We start from the raw sequence: 22,162 nt of genomic DNA on the forward strand, positions 1-22,162 counted from the left end.
TTTTAAATTGTATTTAATCAGAGCACATGGCGACTTTTGTAAGTGAGAATTAAAGCAGGGTACTTTTTAATTTAGATGTAGTTACAACATCTACCAGCAGGAACAGTTAACTTGGATACACTAATCAACCAAATCCTGACACCTTAGAAAATGAAGAAAAAAGTTATTTTAGTCATAGGTGTTTTAATCAGTAACACCCAATGCCCTTATTACAGTAGACAGGATGACCTGCACTGAACTATTACTGTGAATCTAGTGGTATGAAAAGTGCTCACATGAGAGACGGTGTAGATGTGACTCTTAGAAAAGCTGTCGCATAAAGGCCAGATGAATTTTCCAATGATTTAAATTAGCCTGCAGGCTGTTGATCTGTCTGTTCACACCTGCTGAAGAATAACCCAAGTGCACTCCAGGATATGAGCATGTAGAAGTGTGTGTGTGTGACAGAGAAACAGAGCGAGTAATAACCCGAGGAAGCGATACATGTTGTGAGCCTGAGGAGCATTATTTGAGACGTGGAGTGTGTGTGTTTTCTTTTTTGTGTCTGTGTGTGTTTTCACGGGGTCAGACCATCAGGCTTTGCAGCGAGCATGACAGTTCAACCCAGGCGCCGTAGTGCCCCCTTCCTCCCGCGGGCCTCCGACTGTCACTTCAACTTTGTCCAGATTCCCTTTCCACCGTACAAAAATACTCTCCCGTTTACAAACACTTCCATACGCAATGACACTAGCAGGTCACGTACACATTACGTTTAGGTCACACATTTAGGTCACAAGCACATTAGTGTAATTTCACAATACAAACACACATACATAGAAGCCTGGAGGGAGGTCTCTCTCGGGCCTTTCCCACTGTCGAGGTGACCTTGCCATCCCGAGTGTTTGGAAATGTTCTGCAGTGTTTAACGAAACTGTGACACCAGAGTACGACGAGACGATCAGCATGTCACAACGTTCCCAACAGCTGCTGTCCGAGTTTCTGTAATGGAACGGACATTTTGCAGCATTACAATGTGGAACGACAAGGAGACTTTTATTTTTAGTTTGTTACAGCTCTATTGTGAGTCGTCGTGTCTCCATGGAGACCTTATTGAGGGTGTTTAAAAGAATGTTTATCCATGAGAACCTTTTTCTTCGCTTTCAGTGTAGGAGTGACCCATATTCTACGGATTAGTTTGATAATTCATTTGGAGTATTCATTAGGGGATTTGTACTGCTGGTGTTCTTCTAATGCGCAAGTTGCGTGTGTTCAAATACTTGTGAGCCTGTAATGGTTTTTCAAAAGATGTATGTGACCTCTCACATACAGAAATGCATATCTATCTATCTATCTATCTATCTATCTATCTATCTATCTATCTATCTATCTATCTGTGCATGCAAAATAGGAAGACAAACTCTTTAAGACTACAAAATGTAAATGCGTTTTGTTTTTTGTGGTGATCATTTTTGTTTGCAAACACACTACTGACTTTGATGGTTATGAAGTTGGACATATCTCACAAAACAGCTGCACTTGTCTGTTTGACATAGTGAATGAAAGTCAACTTCGTATCACACTTCTTACAGCTGAGCGGACATGTGAAAATAGGGAGATGAGGCAGGTGAGAGAGGCAAGGAAGATAAGCAGAGCACAATAGATTGAGAGAGAGACAGTTTGAGATTAAATAGGTAGAGAGTTGAGGCATACCCAGGATTTTATTCTGTGGTTTTCCTCTTTTATATTAATTTGCGTTATTTACATCTCTTAGCTACCGTACGAGATGTAAGAACACTACAGGTCATGACTGAACTAGAATGCAATTCTCACAAAAAATAAAATAATATACACTACCATTTTTTTTTTAAAGAAATGAATACTTTGATTAAGAAAAGATGTATTAATTTGATCAAAAGTGACAGTATTAATACAAAATAAAAATATATATACAAATAGAGACAAATGCATTTTTATTCATGAAAGATTATTATTGCAATAGTGAGCATAAGAGACTTCAGTATATATATTTTCCACAGAGTAATTTTTCTGCACAATTAACCATCATCCATTTGTCTTTTGAGATAGAAGTAGATGGTAGTTCTATCATGACAACTCTCTGAAGATTTTAGCATAGTAATGAATATTACAATCGTAACCAGGGTTTCCGTGGGTCTTAAAAAAGTCTTACAAATTCTTAAATCGTTTTTTTCCATGAATTAAGGTCTTGAAAAGGTCTTAAATCAGGGCAGCAAGTCTTAAATTCATATGATCATGGCATTAATTTCCGTGAGGGATTGTTTCCTCATGTGTTTCATTTTAAAGTGAAGCAAAAATGTCATTTCTGTGCTGCATGGCTTAGATCGTTCAATATTCATTAAACAATACGCGGTAGATGGCGGTATGTGCTGCTTCATCTGTCAGTCACCCGAGGAAGATGATTGATTGTTGATAGATTTTTTTTTATTATAGTAATAAAAATCATTTAGTTCAGTTACAGAACAGACAATTAAAAGTCGAGCTGACTGACAAGAAGAGAGAGGTGAGAAAGACAAGACCATGGTCTTTCTTCAAAACGAAATGCAAAAGCGCCTGTTTTAAAAATATTTTGGATTTTAAAAACCCTGTTGACTTCTGTCATTTATCTAAGGCGATAGTGGAAGTTTCATATTTATTTGGTTCCACAGTGGTTGCTGATTTTTATTTATTTAAATTCTGTGTTAGCGTGTGTTTTTTAAAATTTTATATTAGGCTACATCAAGGTGTATGCTGTGCTTCCAAGTTTTCTTGTTCATTTTGCTAATAAACGTTCTACGTTTCTTATTTATTTGGTTACATAGTGTTTACTGATTTTCAGTTTTGTATACCTATTTAAACTTTGTGTAAGTTATTTTATATTAGGCATATAACATGGTGTATTATTATTATTCGTTTTGTTCATAAAAGTTTGTTGTGTTACGTTAATGCTGCTAATTTAAAAGTGAAAGTACAATGCGCAGGACGCTTTTACAAGCTGCTTAAAACCACAGGAAAGAAGAAAAGGGGAAAAACTCAAACGAACTAAAAACAAACAACTGCTTGACGTTGAACTGCCACTAATTTGAAAGTGAAAGTAAAATGTGCACAACGCTTTTACCAAAGTAAAGCAAGGGAAAGAGGGAAAACTCAAACGAACTAAAAACAAACAGTTGCTAGATTCTAAATTGCTGCTAATTTGAAAGTGAAAGTAAACCTCTTTTTAAAAAAAATTACATTTACCCTCATAAAACCTGCAGAAACCCTGTTAACGTATTTGGTCTTGGCGGAATAGAACTGCTACGTTGCTAAATTGTTGCTGCTGCTGCAAAGCAACTATAGGAACTTGCTACTGCCAATACATACGCCAATATGGTGCTGTGCGTATTTAAGACATACTGCTTCTGCACAAATATCACATATAATAACCCACAGCAAATCTATACAGGTGGAGCTGGGGAGGTGGACAGTTTCAGAGGAACGTGTTGCGAAATGCTCTAGTGAATGCTACCAGCCATTTAAATGTAAAGTAGCACGCTCATTAGCTGTGTATCAAAATGAACCAATCAGCTTGTGCCAAGGAGTTTAATGCTGTGAATATCATCAGTTTGCATTAACGACTCATTAGCTTGCGCCATCTCGAGTTTCATGACAGAACTTCGCATTTCTGTTAATGGCGTTTAAGTTGACAATACTAAATAATGTAGACTTTTATTAGTAAGCATGAACTATAAGTTTTGTTCCGGATCTATGTTTATCATGCATCAACTTTTCTAAAAATGCTACAACAGCTTCCTTTTTATAATGCAAAACATTTTGCTTCCCTATAAAATTCTGACTGGTTTATTGGCGCCTTTAATAGAACTGATAATATCATTGAAAGCTGTGAAGAGAATATATTTCCCTTGAAAGTGAAAAAGGGTGAATTGTGCGCAGTATTGGAAAGTAGAACTTTAGTGCAGGCTCGACAGAACAGGACCTTTGATTAAATTTAAGACTTTCTTTCAAAGGGAATGATGAAAGAAGAAGGTTTTCAATGTTTGAGGCACACAGATCAATAGACATGGATTGAGAAGTCACAGATCAAACCAGGCCACGTCCTCTGGACAAAAACATAAGGGGTTATACATTCATTTTTATTATTATTATTTACAAAAGCAAGTTAATTTTGCCTTACAACTTCAGGGAAGCATATTCTCTCCATTTGTTTGATTTACTCCGCTTAGAAATGCTGACTTGTGCATTACTTGAATCCATTAGAACAAGCTGTTTTCTCAATTTAAATCACTTTTGATGTTGATGTTATTGCACTATTAAAGACATCCAAAAAGAAAAATAGCAATCTGAGTTAAAATACTAGGAATCATTCTTGCATACCGACAGCTCTCATAAACTGCTTGTAATTTCTGAAATGCGGCTTTAAAAAAAGTATTTTCTCATTATGTGTGTATAACTGTGGTGTATTGAGTTTAATGCATCCAGTTTCTCTTTTAAAGAAACAAACACAATTTTACAGTATATATCTAAGATGTTTACTGTAACCACAGCAATCCTCTGGTCTATTCATTAACCTCATATAAGTGATGTTTCAGACATTAAGTTCTGATGCTAATTAAATTCTGCCATATAGAGGCTGGAAATGACTTTGCTTTTGTTTAAACTTTGATCAGGATCTGATTTATACCTAGATTAACCATTAAGAAGGCCTTTCTACATCATATATGGTGATAAAGTAATTAATTTATTAATTAATCGTTATCTTTCCACTTTGTGCAGAGCTTGAAATGAACATCATATTAAAAATACGACTCTTCATTATGAGTCTAATTTGATAAAGAAGATCACTACAATATTCCAGGCTATTAACCACCTGTTTTGTTTTTATGCTGTTCTTTTTTTTTCCACAGATCTCTCTCTGGTCGTATAGTTGGAGGTGTGTGGTGGTTCTTCACTCTGATTATTATCTCCTCCTACACAGCCAACCTGGCTGCCTTCCTCACTGTGGAAAGGATGGTGTCACCCATCGAGAGTGCCGAGGATCTGGCTAAGCAAACAGAGATTGCCTATGGGACTCTGGATGGAGGATCCACCAAAGAGTTCTTCAGGGTAAGAATAAAGTACTTCAATTATACTTATATCAGTACCCTCAAAGATTGCGCCTTAGCTTTGTACCTTATCCTCCACTAAAATGAGCATATTAGTACTTTAAGAAACCAATATTCATCCTCAGGGTATTAATATGCACCGTTTAAGGTAGATAAGGCACAAAGATGAGCGTACTACCCTGATGAGAAGCTGTTGTAACCATAATAGGTATAATTTTTCCACATTTCGTCTGTACATTGAGTATTCAAAGAGAAAATTGAGCAAAATTGTTCTTAACTTTCTGAAATGCCACTCTGAAGACCTCAGGTACCTGTTTTAAATTCACCCGTAAGACCTTCATTCATCTTTGTAACACAAATTAAGATATTTTTGATGAAATCCGAGAGCTCAAGTTCAAGGCCCAGAAAGGTAGTAAGGACATCCTGCCTCTCTGTGCCTTGAATGTGGTAGTACCATTGCTGTCTATGCAGGGTCAGAAAGCTCTCGGATTTCATCAAAAATATCTTCATTTGTGTTCAGATGATGAACGAAGGTCTTACGAGTTTGCAACAACATTAAGGTGAGTAATTAATGACAGAATTTTCATTTTTAAGTGAACTATCTCTTTCGAAAACTGCTATACATTTCAGGATTCTTTTATTTAAATAAAAATCTTTTGTAACAAAATAAATGTCTTTGCTGTCACTTTGGATCAATATGACTTCATCATATCCATTCTCAGAGATCAAAGATCGCAGTATTTGAGAAGATGTGGTCCTACATGAAGTCTGCAGAGCCTTCTGTATTTGTGAAGACGACAGACGAAGGTGTCGTGCGGGTGAGGAAGTCCAAAGGGAAGTATGCTTATCTGTTGGAGTCCACAATGAATGAATACATTGAGCAGCGCAAGCCATGTGACACCATGAAGGTGGGCGGAAACCTGGACTCAAAGGGCTATGGAGTTGCCACACCCAAAGGATCCGCCCTGAGGTACACCTGAGCCTCCTAATAGCAGAAGAATGTTTTCTTTTTTGACAATGATTATGATTCATTAAAAGTCTGAGAGTTTACACTGGAGAGATGAGGGCATTAAGGCATGCAGCTGAAGTGTGTGTGGGTTTTTGCTGCTAATTGCTTAGAGTTGTCTCTGCATATTAAAATGGGCTAGGAGAGTTGAAGTATCTGAAGAAGTACACATTTAATGTCTAAAATTGCACACTTTAGCTTTAAAAGTAATATAGATATATTTTTATATCTTTTATATTATATTATCTTATATATATTTTATATCTTATATGTTTTATTAAAATTATATTGATGCATTATTGTTCATGTTAAATTAAAGGGATAGTTCTTCGAAAATGAAAATTACCCCATGATTTACTCACCCTCAAGCGTTTGTGTAGGTGTATATGACTTTCTTCTTTCAGACGAATACAATCAAAGTTAAATTAAAAAATGTCCTGGCTCTTCCAAGCTTTATAATGGCAGTGAATGGCTGTTGAGATTTTGAAGTCCAATAAAGTGCATCCATCCATCATAAAAAGTGCTCCACACAGCTGCAGGGGGTTAATAAAGGACTTCTGAAGGGAACTGATGTGTTTGTGGAAGAAAAACATCCATATTTAAAACTTTATAAACTGTAATCTCTTGCTTCCGCTAACTGTCGTACGCACATTCATGAGAGAATGGTGTTTCAGAGGATGATGTAGGCTTAGGCAAGAATATGCTAATCTCACAAGAACCAAGTTTTGTTTATAGCAAGGGAAAACCAGTCTCCTCTTGGCCTGTATTGAAATACTACAATTTTTTTCTTTCGCCTGCATCCTACATCATCCACTGGAACGCCACTCTCTCATTAACTCATGTACGACAATTCACAGCAGCTAGAGATTCTGGTTTATAGTTTTATATATGGATATTTTTCTTACACAATGCATTGGTTTGCTTTAGATGGTCTTTATTAACCTCCTAGAGCCGTGTGGAGCACTTACATGATGTATGGACGCAGTTTTTTGGGCTTCAAAATCTCAACAGCCATTCACTGCCATTATAAAGCTTGGAAGAGCCAGGACATTTTTAAATATAACTCCAATTGTATTTGTCCAAAATAAGAAAGTCATATGCACCTAGGACGGCTTGAAGATGAGAAAATCATGAAGTAATCATTTTTGGGTGAACTATCCCTTTAAATAAAGTTAGACGTTGTCTTTGCTAGAAAGTTTGAGCTTATTATTTTCCAAAAAATTCTCTCCTTGTAACCTCTCATTTTGTGTTGACTGGAATTAAGTATAATTGTCTGTGTTTATGTTCTGTGCCATCAACTCTCATCAGCAAAATTTGTACTCTTGTGTCTAATTCCATCATTAAGAAGAACATTTTCAACGTTTATGTGTGAATACCATATCTCATCGTACTTTTGCATCTCACTACATGACTAAATGCATTCCGATACTTCTGTTCTTTATAACCTTTATACATGAATCATAAAACACATCCTTGTGAATAATTCTGACCACAGCGGCCCACAAAGCCCATAGTGTTTTCTTCAAATGCTAAATTTGATTTGAATAAGAGCTGTAGACCTGTTCAGCAGCATTTAACTGTAGTAAACAGTTCCCAAGAGTTATTTTCAACTAGACTCAATTTAAAGGTATAGTTTACCCAAAAATGAAAATTACCCCATGATTTACTCACTCTCAAGCCATTTTAGGTGTATATGACTTTGTTCTTTCAGATAAATACAGTCAGAGATATATTAAAAAATGTCCTGGCTCTTCCAAAGCTTTATAATGGCAGTGAATGCAGTTTAAGATTTTGAAGTCCAATGGGTGTGAGTAAGTCATAGGGGAAATTGTCATTTTTGGGTAAACTGTCCATTTAAGAATATATACACTATTGCTTGCATCTATTTGGTCAGAAATACAATAAAAACAGTAACAATTATGACCAAAACCAGTCTTAAGTAGCACAGGTATATTTGTAGCAATAGCCAAAAATGCATTGTATGGGTCAAAATTATACATTTTTGTTTTATGCCAAAAATCAGGAGGATAAAGAACATGTTCCATGAAGATATTTTGTAAAATTCCTACTATAAATATATCAAAACTTAATTTTTGATTAGTAACATGCATTGCTAAGAAATTGATTTGGACATCTTTAAAGGCGATTTTCTCAATATTTTCTTTTTTTTGCACCCCTTAGATTCCAGATTATCAAATAGTTATCTTGGCTAAATATTGTACTATCCTAACAAACCGTACATCAATGGAAAGCTTATTTATTTAGCTTTCCGATGATGCATAAATCTCAATTTCAAAAAATTGACCCTTAAGACTGGTTTTGTGGTCTGGGGTCACATTTACAGTCAAGTATCAATATAATAAATACAGTTTCTTTTGATTAATGTAACTGCAAACTGTACACATAACATATTGTCCATATAAGGCTCACACAGATACTTAAAGAGAATTTGTAGAGTAAGTCCTTTTAAACTCACTCCTAGAAACAACAGCAGTCTGTTTTCCAGTCTAGAACTAATAAACATAAATCAGGTCGACTTTTTCACCATCTTTCTCTCAAAATCTCCTCTCATGTGCTCCATTTCAGATGTTGAGATGGTCTCCTCCATCATTATCCTTCCTGACATCTTTGTTGTCTTGTGTACCCAGCAGATTTCAGATTAATGTTCATGGATGAAGTCTGGCTTTGTTTTAGTCATCCATAAGCACACCGGCCTCTTTCTCCCCCAATGTCGAGGGGTGCAGAAAGAAGTCAGGGATTTTACCGAGACAGATGCCGTCGCAAGTGAGAATGGGTCGCATTACGAAAGCTCTGGGTTTGATTGCAGTGGTGGGATTCTCAAAATATGTAACATACAGTGTCCTTCAACCACAAGCATTGCGTACTAGATTATCCAAAGCTAATCTACAGTAATATTGACTTAATCTGGGAATCCTCTTACCGGACCACGCTGTGACAAAGAGCTTAAATCCAGAGCATTGCTAATTCGTCCTGTTTCTTCACTCACAATCCAGGCCTTGCTTGGTAAAATCTCTCATAATTTGGTCACAGTACATTTTTTTTACACTTTAGCACAACACAAGACAACTAATATTACATCAACAAGCCCAGCAGAGCTAGGCACACAGTCAGATCAGTTTTATGTTCTGTTCACTTCCTCTACGACTTAATAGACTCACTTTTATTTGACACAACCTCTGCCTCGCCGTATCATATCACCAATGCTGACCCAGCTTATTTTATTATCATTTCAAGAAACCCAGTAAACCTGGCAGTGTTAAAACTGAACGAGCAGGGCCTGTTGGACAAATTGAAAAACAAATGGTGGTACGACAAGGGAGAGTGTGGCAGCGGAGGAGGTGATTCCAAGGTCAGCCCCAATATGAGCTATCCGGCGGGTAACCACCACCTTGGGTGGGTAACCGGCAACCTCAGTTAACAAACACGTCGGCTGCCTTTGTACACCAATTGAACATTTTACAACCTGAAGTGGTTTATTTAACACGATGAGACCTTGAGATGATTGGCGGTCAATTATAACCCTGTCGTTTGAGCATCGTAGTCCAAACTGTGCAAATCCGAGTGTTTTCGATCTTTTGCCGGTTACCCAAAGTGATATAGTAATACACATCTTGCCGTAGGGAGAAAGGTCACAAAGCTAGATGGAGTATTAATGCATATCACTTTGGCAGTGACAGTTTTCAAACTCTGTGACTGTGCTGTTCTTTCTTTTTTTCCTGTTTTTGTTTTCCTTTCTATTTATCTGTAGACATTTAGAACACATCAAAACATAATTATGGGTGTATGTTTGCTTAAATGCTGAATAACATAAGATAACATGGGTAATGTTATTTATGTTATTTTCCTGGTTGAAGAATCCCCGTAAACCTAGCGGTGTTGAAACTCAATGAGCAAGCCGTCTTAGACAAACTGAAAAACAAATGGTGGTACGATAAGGGGGAGTGTGGAAGCAAGGACTCCGCCAGAAAGGTCAGTTCACTCATTGGTCCTTTCCCTCACTTAGAGATCCAGCTTTAGCGCTTTACTAAAGGCCCTGTCCTCTTCTCTCTCAGACACGCGCCACAGCCAACGCTCTGTCTCCAATCTGCCATTTACCCAGAGACTTGTGCGCTCTGTCATCATGTTGCTGTCTGGCCCTTATTACATCCCACGTTACAAAATAGACGTGATGCTTGTGGTGTATTTATAGAAATAGGCAACGTGGGTTTTTTTTTTTCTTCACTCACTTCAGTGCTTCTGCATGGGCACTTGGTTCTTCGCTTGCCGCGTTTTCAAATTATTGAGCTTTTCTCGCTCATTAGGTCTCATTCACTGCGTTTGTACGTATTTGTGCGTTAAATTTGTGTGCAAACCTCTTCACTTGTAAATCGTGCATTCATCAATAAGTTTGTGCACTTAAGGTAAAAGGTTGAGGATAAAACCTTATGTAAGCAAAAATCTGACTGCTTTTAAATGTTGTTATATTATATTAGACTTAAAGCCTCTATATGCATTATAAAAGTAGTTCTGATGCAATAATTATGCCTTGTAATGCACCTTAGTTATATCATGTAAAGGTTTTCATTATGTACAATGTAATGCATTATATCTTTTCATAAATAATTGCAGCTAAATGCATTATAAAGTGTTTTTCATGTTTAATGCCATATTCTTTCTAAAGGTGTAACAATGAATAGATGAGTATTACAATTTATTGTAACTGTGATTACAGCTATTCATGAGATCCATTATTAGGTGCTTTATAAGGCATAACTAATACATTAAAAATACTGGTAACACTTTACAATAAGGTGTCATTTGTTAACGTATTAACTAACATGAACGAACAATCAACAATACATTTGTTATGCTATTTATTAATCATTATCTAATAATCAATGTTAATGTTAGTTAATAAAAATACAGTTGTTCATTGTTCATGTTAGTTCGCAGTGCATTAACTAAAGTTAACAAACACAACTCGATTTTAATAATGCATTAGGTAATGCTGAAATTAACATTAACTAAGATTACTAATGAACCTAATGGTAAAGTGTTACCAAAATAATTTTAGAATGCATTATACATGAAGGCTTTAACTAAAGTGTTACCTACTTATATAAATATAAAATGTAAATAAATGTGTTCATTTAGAAAGTATATAAAATTCTATTAAAATTCTGTGTGTTGTGATGGAATTGTTTTAAATCATAACAACACTTGGATTTAATCATTATATTTTTCATATCTATCCTGTTATTTTGGTAGGTACTCGAAGAGTGCACCAAGAATATTTATTTTTACATTTTTTAAATACATTTTAGCACATCTGTTTTAAATTAATAATTGGATATAATATTAACACACAAAGAGGAGGAGGATGAGTACATTACAGCAGAATACTATAATTATAGTATTGAATTATACTAATTACATATACATATTAACTACATTCAGTTAGTCTGGTCAGATTACCATTGCCGATATTAAGCTCTTTTTTATGGTTATCAGTATTGTCATTTTCAAAACTGATTTGCAGCAAAAATCATTTAAAGAATTTTTTTGTCAGAGCCCTTGTTATTCTTAATTTGACACTAATCTTCATTTTTACACCAGACATATATATCGGTTCAAAATATCGGTTATGGTATACTTCATCTGTAATAATCTGCATCGGTATGGATTATAATTATAGTATTGAATTATTGCAGATAAAATAATTTAAAAGCATTTAATGAATGTTTTTGTCAGAGCCCTTATTATTCTTAATTTTGACAATAATTTTCATTTCTACACCAGACATATATATCGGTTGAAAATATCGGTTATTGGTCTATGTAATCTGTAATAATCGGTATAGGCATCAGTACCGATTATAGTCACAGTATTGAATTATGCTAATTTCAAATGCATATTAACTTCATTCAGTTAGTGTAGGGGTTGACTGATTATCAGCCTGGCCGATTATAACTTTTTTATGGTTATCAGTATCGTTTTTTTCAAAACCGATATGCAGATAAAATAATTTAAAAGCATTTAAAAAAAGTTTTTACCAGAGGCCTTGTTATTCTTAATTTGGACATTAATTTTTATTTTATACCAGACATATATATCGGTTCAAAATATCGGTTATCGGACTACTTGATCTGTAATAATCAGTATTGGCCCTGAAAAACACATCGGTCAACCCCTAGTTCAGTGAATTTATACATGAATTAATATGAAGACAAGTAATAAGGGTAAAATTTTACAATAAGGTTCATTAGTTAACATTAGATAACTACATAAGTTAACATGAACTAAGAACGAACAATACTTCTACAGCATTTATTAATAGTTCATGTTAATTTCCGGAATTAAGTCATTATTAAAATCACAAGTTGCATTTGTTGTGAACTAACACGAACAAACAATGAATGACTGTATTTTTATTAACTAACAATAACAAAGATGAATACATAGTGTAATAAATGTATTGTTAATGGTTCATTCATGTTAGTTAATACATTAACTAACGTTAACAAATGACACCTTACTGTAAGATGTTACCGAAGTAAGGAAAGAGATATTTCCACCTTGCATTCTGGGTGATTTTATCAACACTCTTTATGGACAATGCATCTGAATACAAATAAAATCAATATAATTTCAAAAAGATTTCAAACAAACCGGTATAAAAAATGGAGGTGCTCAGTAGCAATTGTTTGGTGTTATTTTCTCCTCACGGTATCTGCTTTCTCCTCAACTCCTCCTCATAACAACAAGCCATCCATCTATCTCAGCATGAGTAAATGGCAGTCTGGAGAGAAAAGCGTTGCCATGAAATGCCCTCTAACTGGATTGCTCTTCCCCTTAAGAGTCCTTCAATGCTGTCTCTGTCCAAAGACAATGTGCATGCCAATGGATGAGACCTCAATACGGTCGCCAAACAGATGCATGTCATTGACTCCCACCACCCCTGACATGACGTCTCTGCCACCAGAGACTGAGAGAGATGCCAAAGGCTCTCAATGATGACCTTTGGACGAGAAACCTTAAAACACACAAATCAAGAAGTGTTATAAACTAGACCTGCATGGTTTAAATCAAGGACTATATATTTTCTATAAGAGGTATAGATATAGTTGAAATGCAAAGAGGGAGATTTATTGATTTGATTAATATTTTATGATTTTTTTATATTTATAATGCTTTGTTAAACATTAAACCACTATGCAGAGACAGCCAGAATTTACTGAAAAATTCTTGTTTGTTCCAAGCTTGCGACTGACGCATGCATTTGCATGATTTAGGTAGTATTGAGTCATACTGTGACAGAATGAATATTATGAGTTATCAGTTTAAATATATAGTGAATGAATAAATATCTAGATTAGTTTATGTGTACATTATGTCTTAGCTGTAAATATCATGTTGTGTGTTTATTGAGTAGCTGTGATAGAAACGGATAATTTATGTTTGCTGCTCTCCTGTAGATGTGTGTTTATGTGTTTGTGCGACAGATCACAGTGCGAGTGTTTGATTGTCATCTCTGCTCTGCAGGATAAGACCAGCGCTCTGAGCCTCAGTAATGTGGCTGGAGTTTTCTACATTCTGATTGGTGGACTTGGGCTGGCCATGCTGGTCGCCCTGGTTGAGTTCTGTTACAAATCAAGAATCGAGTCTCGAAGGATGAAGGTGTGTAAAAACCGTCATAATCCACCACGTTCTGCATCTACAGCCCTATATAGCGCAATGTTTAGATCTTGTCCACATTTAATTATGGGCTTTGTGTTTGGCACTTAGAATGTTTTATAACTGCTATCATATACTGACCTCACTTCCTCTGGGGGATCTGGCAGAGGAACGTGTTGGCATTTAAGAGGTAATTGTGGGTGGGTGTAAACATCATACCACCCACTGCGCCTCTCTCTAATCCTGGAGCGCGTTGCTCTCACATGCTTACAAAATTAAGAAGAATACAGTGACTTATATAGATTTAATTACCCACAAACCCATGTGGTGACTCATAATTTTCATTTAAGGTCCTTCAAAGGGAAATCTGAGAAGTAATTGTTAAGACATGGTTTATGAAACACATGGTGTTGCCTAAATATATTTTTCAGACAGCGTCCAGGAACAGCAATTTTAAAATGTAATAGATAATCATGATTACTTTCCTCATGAAATCACTTGGGTGCAGTTTCCTTTCATGTGCTGACATTGTGTATTGAAACAGAAAGTTTTAGAGTGGGATATTTCAAAATAGACTTTCTTTTTTCTGTGGAACATAAAAGAAAGATGTTAAAAAAAGGTGGTCAATCGTCAGTGTGGTCTAGTGTTGTTTTTGGACCCAGTTCATTTTATTGTATGGACAAAAACAGATGAAACATTCTTCAAAATATGTGTTCTACAGAAGAAGGAAAGTCATAAAGGTGTGGAACAACATGAGGGTGAGTTAATAATGACCGAATTTTAATTTTAAATGAATAGTTCACCCAAAAATAAAAATAAGATGAAAATGAACTCACCCTCAGGCCATTCAAGATGTAGATGAGTTTGTTTATTTAAGATTTGGATAAATTTAGCAATACATCACTTGCTCACCAATGGATCCTCTGCAGTGAATGGGTGCCGTCAGAATGAGAGTCCAAAGTGCTGATAAAAACATCATAATCTACAATAATCCACATGACTCCAGTCCATCAATTAACGTTCACTTCCAGAACAAAAACATACAGAAAATTTACTCACCCCCTTGTGATCCAAGATGTTCATGTCCTTCTTTCTTCAGTCGTAAAGAAATGATGCTTTTTGAGGAAAACATTTCAGGAATGTTTGCCATATATCAGAATAAGAATCAGAAAGCTTTTATTGGCAAGTATGCTTGCACATACTAGGAATTTGTTTTAGTGTCATTAGCTTCCAGTACACAGAGACAGCAACAACATACAGACAATAAACATAAGATGAGAATAAAATACACATATGTAAATATAAATAGACAAAATTTGAAAAATAAATTGAGAAATAAATAAATAAGTGGTATGTACAGTTGTGCTATAGATGACAGCATAGAATAGAATAGAATAGAATAGAATAGAATAGAATAGAATAGAATGGAAAGAGGCAGAGATGGAGGATGTGCTAGGATGGGGATGGTAACTAATAAATAAAAAATTATTGCACAGTGGGGGGAACATTGAACTGTTCATTTTGCCTGGGGGAAAAAACTGTTCTTGTGCCTGGTTGTCCTGGTGTTTGGGGCTCTGTAGCGCCGGCCAGATGGTAAAAGTTCAAAGAGATGATGACTTGGATGAGTTCAAAGAGTTCAAAGTTCAAAGAGATGATGACACTATATGAAGTGGACTTCTGTGATGCCTACGAGTTTGAACTTCCAAAATGTAGTTTAAATGCAGCTTCAAAGGGCTCTAAACGATCCAAGCCGAGGAGGGTCTTATCTAGCAAAACGATCAATTATTTTCTAAAACAAATTACAATTTACATACTTTTTAACCTCAAATGCTTATCTTGTGTAGTTCTGTGTGTACCTGGTACACTTCGGTTCAAGACAATTAGGGTGTGTTGAAAAACTCCCATCTCATTTTCTCCAACTTCAAAATCGTCCTACATCACAGTTTGACCTTCTTTGCACATTCACTTCTGCAGCAATGTAGGACAATTTTGAAGTTGAAGGAGAAATGAGAGTACACATAGAGCTAGACAAGATGAGCATTTGAGGTTAAAAAGTATGTGAATTGCAATTTTTTTTTTTTTTTGGAAAATAACAGATCGTTTTGCTAGATAAGACCTATCTTCATCGGCTGAGCTCTTTGAAGCTGCATTTAAACTGCATTTCAGAAGATCAAACTTTGGGGCACCATAAAAGTCCAATATATGGAGAACATTCCTGAAAATTCTTCCTCAAAAACATAATTTCTTTACAACTGAAGAAAGAAAGACATGAACATCTTGGATGACAAGGGGGTGAGTAAGTTTTTGTTCTGGAAGTGAACTTCTCCTTTAAGTGAAAAGTTGCATGTTTGTAAGAAACAAAGTCATCATTAAAGGATTAGTTCACTTTTGAATAAAAAATCCCTGATAATATATGTTGTCGAAGATGTTCTTGTCTTACTTTCTTCAGTTGAAAAGAAATTAAGTTTCAAATTAAATACATTTTTTTAAGAAAACATTCCAGGTTTTTTTTTCCAAATACTTCAATGGGAGCCAATGGGTTGAAGGTCCAAACTGCGGTTTTAATGCAGCTTCAAAAAGCTCTTCACAATCCCAGCAGAGAAATAAAGATCTTATCTAGCAAAACAAAGGTCATTTTGTAAAAAACTTTGTAAAAAATACTTTTTAATCACAAATGCTTTTCTTCGAATTCATGCATTACGTAAACACGTTGGAAAGGTTAGGCGTGGTTAGTTCTTCTTCTGTGTACTTCGGTTCAGATAGGTAGGCTAGGGCGAAAAATTCCATCCCATTTCCCCTCCATCTTTAAAAATCTTCCAACATCTTGTTTACATTCGCTTTGTAAACACGGTTTGTCTGTACTTCTGCCTACGCCACACTTGACCTTTCCAACGTGACTACATAATGTGTGAAGTCGAGCTAGTGCAACACAAGCATTTGTGGTGTAAACGTATATAAAATGTAATTTTCTTTGAAAATGACTGATCGTTTCACTAGATTAGACCCTTATTCCTCGCTGGGATTGTGTAGAGTCCTTTGAAGCTGTGTTAAAACTGCAATTTGGACCTTATTTTCGACTGAAGAAAGAAAGCCATTCACTGCAAAGGATCCATTTGTGAGCAAATGAAATGGTACATTTCTCCAAATCTGTTCTGATGGGAAAAAAAACACTCATTTACATCTTTGATGGCCTGAGTAAATCTTTAGCAAATTCTTATTTTGGGGTGAACTTTTCCTTCGAGTGTTACACCTCTAAGTATTTTCACCATGTATTTTGTGTCACACCTTCTTCTTCAGCAACATGCCACTCTTCTATCCTCATTCTTCAAGTGTTAAGACATTACAATCACAGAACAGCCACATTTAGAATATCACAGCAACAAATCGTTGTTGCTTGCAGGCCAATTAGTCTGCATCAGGCCGAGCAACATAATCCCCAGCAATCTACTGAAGTGTGCTGGATTTAAATCATTTATTCGTCAAGGATGTACAAGCCAACATCCACATCATTAGCTCCAGTTTCAAGCCTACAGGGTTTCATTATGTAAAATTGCTACATGAGAGAGTGGCTTCGAGTTAGTGTGGCACTGGTCTCATCACTGCCGCACTTGATGGCTGTTATTTTTCACTATTTCTATCCGTGAATCATTGCTTGCACTGGCTGAAGCAAATCCTCAGATCAAATGAAATGTATTTACTCGTAATTGAGGTCAGAGCTGGTGTGTAGAGTTAGCCAGCTTCAGAACTGCACCGCATGTGCACCAGTGTGTCTGAGCAGCTTCTTTGTGTTTCTTTTCTCCTAGCAAATCATTGATGCAGCCATGCTCAGCTCCACGCTGACTAGGATGGGCAGCGGAGGTGAGAACGGACGTGTGATGGCACACGACTTCCCTAAAGCGGCACAGACTCTGCCATGTATGGGCCAGGCAGCCGCTATGGGCCTCAGCACCACTGGGATGTAAACGGCCATCAGCCTCTCAGAGATCAGGGGACATCAGGAGAACGATGGAAAGCGTGGGAGAGGACGTGAGAGACACTGCAGCGTACAGCTCACCTGCCACTGAAGTACTGCCAAATGGATTCATGGACACACTCTGGGCTCCAAATCAAATTAGATAAGGAGGGAGGAAAATTACTTTTCTAGTATTAAGATGTGGGTTTTGTTTTTTTTTGTTTTTTTCGGAACTTCTCCGGTGCAATAAGGAGACCATGCGTGAGGTGTTTTTGTATAAGCATCATTTTTGACAAAACTGAGAGGTTTCCCTCAATTTCATAAATTACTGACAGTTGAACTGCAATGTTTCTTCAATGTCTCATTTTCCCCAAATAACAGTTTTCAATTGCCCTCATTTTATTATTTTCATCTGCCTTATTACATATCTTTGTTCAAGAAACATTTTTGCCCAAAGTATTCTTCAACCATCACTGTTTATCAGATAGTTAAAGGAATAGTTCACTCTAAAATTATCATTTGCTGTCCAATGTACTGTGGATGAGTTTGTTTCTTAATCAGAACATATTTGGAGAAATTAAGCGAATGCAGTGAATGGGTGCCGTCAGAATTTGAGTCCTTATAACTGATCAAATCATCACAGTAATCCACAAGTAATCCATATGACACCAGTACATCATTTAATGTCTTGTGAAGTGAAAAGCTGCGTTAATTAATGGACTGGAGTCGGGCAGATTACTGCATAGGATCCACTTGTGAGCAAGTGATGTAATGCTAAATTTCTCCAAACCTACTTCGATGAAGAAACAAATTTATCTGCAAGTTAAATGGGCTGAGGGTGAGTACATTTTTAGCAAATTTTGCTTTTTGGGTGAACTGTTCCTTCAAGGTGAATAATTTCTGAAATGTAATGACTGCTCTGTCTGCCATTGGTTGAACAAAACAGACTAAACTTAAAGGTTGTGTAAATTAGGATTCTGACTATTAAGTTCTTGCTATATAGATGTTGCGTATTAATACAGTAATACAGACAGTATTTTAAAGGAATAGTTCACCCAGAATTGCACATTCTGTAATCATTTACTCACCCACATGTTGATCCAAACATATGACCTTTTACACCTATTACACTTTTTTGTGAAGTGTAAAAGAAGATATTTTGTAAAATGTCTCTCCTTTTCCCTACATGCTTTTTTTCTCTAACACTTCTCTAAACGGAAGTTTCCACCAGTGAAAAAAAAAGGTAATTCACAATTATGACTTTTTTTCTAGCAACTGTACAATTACAAACTTGCAATTTTTTCTTAGAATTGGTAGGATTAGAAGACAAAATTTTGCAATTCTGAAAAATGAAATCAATTACGAATTGCAAGTTTTTGTCTCACAATTCTGACTATTTATCATATTTGCAAGTTTACATGTCGCAATTTTGACTTTTTTAGAGCAATTGCATGATAAAAACTTGCAATTCTGACTTTTTATCAGAAATATGTGATATAAACTCACAATTCTGAAATATTAAGTTATGAATTGAACATTTTTATCTCGAAATTCTCATTTTCTTACATTTGTGAGTTTACATCTCACAATTTTAACTTTTTTTTAAGAGTAATTGTGTGATACAAACTTATAATTCTGACTTTTTCTCAGAATTGTGAGATATAAACTTGCAATTTTGAAAAATGAAGTCAATTATGAATTGCTTTTTATCTCGCATTTCTGACTTTATCGCAATTTTGAGTTTACATCTCGCAATTCTGACTTTTTCTGAGCCATCGGTGATACAAACTCGCAATTCTGACCTAATTTCTTGCAATTATGAGTTTACATCTTGCAATTCTGACTTTTTTCAAGCAATTGCGTGATACAAACTTGTAATTCTGACGTTTTTCTCAGAATTGTGATATATAAACTCGCAATTCTGAAAAATGAAGTTTATATCTCACATTTCTGAGAAATAAAAGTCAGATTTGCAAGATATACACTCAAAATTTATTTATTTTTTTTCTCAAAATTGCATGATATGAACTCACAATTGCGAGAAATAAAGTCACAATAACCTTTTTTATTTTTTATTCAGTGGAGAATACGGACTTCCATACCATCAACTGTCATTGTATGGACAAAAATAATTTGAAACATTCTTCAAAATATCTTCTTCACTTCCAAAACAAAAATTTATAGATAATGTACTCACCCCCTTGTCATTCAAGATGTTCATGTCTTTCTTTCTTCAGTCGTAAAGGAAAACATTTCAGGATTCCTCTCCATATACTGGACTTCTATGGTGCCCCTGAGTTTGAACTTCCAAAATGCAGTTAAAATGCAAATTTTTTTTTTCAATTTTCCTCGAAAAACTATTTCTTTACGACTGAAGAAAGAAAGACATGAACATCTTGGATGATGAGGAGGTGAGTACATTATATGTGAATCTTTGTTCTGGAAGTGAGCTACTCCTTTAATGTTCCAAATATGAAAGAACCCATACAGGTTTGGAACGACATGAGGGTAAATAAATGACAGAATTTTATTAGATCAGCTATTTCTTTAAAATGAAAAAAGTTCTACACTTCACCTTTAAGAAGCAATTATGAACGGAATGAATGTTTGATGTCGTTGAATGAAAAGTATGCTACATCTGTATGTCAGCTTCACTGCAGTCTACAAATGTCTTCCTTTCCAACCAGTTTGATTGGCAAGCCTCTCTAGGGAAGGTGAGTTCTTCCATAGGTTCGGAGAGGCTGATTACCAGTCTTGTCATTGTTACTGCTGTAGCTCACAGTCTCACCCTTCACTTACGAAAACTTTGGATCAATCACCGCTTCCCCGTCCATGCTGCTCGATAGTGTCTGAGAGTTAAAGACATCAGAGAAAGAAAAAAAAAGAGGGTGTAGGCTACACACGCAGCTTTACATTTTATGTTTTGCCACTTCCGTTCTATCTTCCTTTATGGTTTACATGACATTTTTGTTTGTTGAAGTAGCTGATGATATGTATAGTACATCATTCCCACACTAAACCGCTAATGAGGTCGGTGTACACAGATGTGACAATATCAACAAATTCAAGGGCAGCATGAGCACCCAGGAGACTGTCTACTTAGAAGCCCTAAAACAGTTTGTAATATTGTCATTGTCAAATATTGTCATGTAAACACTAATTCCATGAATAGTATTTTATGGAAATCCGCCTAATAGCTGACACACGGACAACAACATGAATTGCTCATGCTGTGAGATTAATAGGGTGACTTAATAGCCTGATTCTAACAGTCCATTTGAGAGGAACAAAGCTCAGTGGCGATATTTGCTTGTTGCTTCAGCTGTTGCTTTATGCTCTAATAAAACGAACCCACTTTTGGATACATAGGAAACAAATGATGTCAATAACAAATGATGATATATCATAAACTAAGACTCGCTTTTTTGAATTTCGAGGTGCCGCATCAAGACTGGATGCTCTGATTCAAGCACAGGACAGGATGTGAGGTGGTAGATCACAACGGACGAGATGAACTCTAATGGACTGATCATCAGAAACTATAAACGAGCACAGAGGTAAAACTGAATGTCAATACTCCAAGCACAAAATCTCCATTCAGCCATTCAGGAGAACTTTCTCTCACCAGTGAGGCTCTGTGGTGAGCTTTTCTCTCTTTGTATCCTTCCTCGATACTTTGCCAGTGAACCTTCAGCGGTTCTTACATCGTCTGTCCTTTTTATTGCCGACTCCATTTGTACAAAATAGAGAGAATCAACCATAACATGACGTGGAACATTTGTGCTGACAAAACGGTGCTTTGTGGCCTTTGTTTTCCATTGGATGGGTTATTTGTTTCGTTTATTATATTTTTAATTATTTCTGGTCTTGTATTTAAAGTGAAATTCTGTATTTTGGATGTTTCTTTGATTGGTTTTGCACTTTTAGTCTTAAATAGGGCTGTCAAACGATTAAACATTTAAATCGAGTGAATCACGGTTAATATACGTGATTAGTCAGATTAATCGAATACTATATATCCACGTTTGCTGAGAAAGAAAAGAATTAAAATTTATTAATTAATCATTTAAAAATACGACATTATTGTGGCATGACAGCTTTCAATATACATTACAAAATGTGATTTATATATTGTCTGTATTCAGTATACCGTTTAATTTTTTCATATGATTGAACATAAGTACTACTCACCGAATCCATAACTCATTTTGCAATTGATTTGTCAATCAAGTTTTATGTTACTTTTTCAGCATTGTGTTTATTTTATTCAATCAGTAAAACAGCTTATTACATTGACAGCCCTACTTATGAAAAATCTCCTTTTTCACATTCACCTCACAAAATACCTTTTAAAAAACAGCAGCAAGATGTAACAGCAAGAAATCAACGTGTTGACAAGGAGTATTCAGAAATAAACTTTTCTTACTGAACGCT

At 35.7% G+C, this 22,162-nt stretch overlaps 1 protein-coding gene across 3 annotated transcripts in view; it reads left to right on the forward strand.

The window, feature by feature from the left end:
• The window catches only part of gria1b (glutamate receptor, ionotropic, AMPA 1b), a 77,669-nt gene extending 55,507 nt beyond the window's left edge, over nucleotides 1–22,162 (forward strand). Inside the window, exons 12-16 of one of the 3 annotated variants that reach the window (XM_051093012.1) lie at nucleotides 4,899–5,097; nucleotides 5,819–6,066; nucleotides 9,358–9,472; nucleotides 13,645–13,779; nucleotides 17,580–22,162. In XM_051093012.1, the coding sequence (XP_050948969.1) occupies nucleotides 4,899–5,097; nucleotides 5,819–6,066; nucleotides 9,358–9,472; nucleotides 13,645–13,779; nucleotides 17,580–17,738 (856 nt within the window). In that variant the 3' untranslated portion in view covers nucleotides 17,739–22,162. Of the gene's footprint in view, nucleotides 1–4,898; nucleotides 5,098–5,818; nucleotides 6,067–9,357; nucleotides 10,108–13,644; nucleotides 13,780–17,579 lie in introns of those variants that run through there. The other 2 variants (XM_051093013.1, XM_051093014.1) reach the window with 2 other exon arrangements.

The sequence above is a fragment of the Labeo rohita genome, chromosome 21 (assembly GCF_022985175.1).
Source record: "Labeo rohita strain BAU-BD-2019 chromosome 21, IGBB_LRoh.1.0, whole genome shotgun sequence".
In the NCBI taxonomy this organism is placed as follows: domain Eukaryota; kingdom Metazoa; phylum Chordata; class Actinopteri; order Cypriniformes; family Cyprinidae; genus Labeo; species Labeo rohita.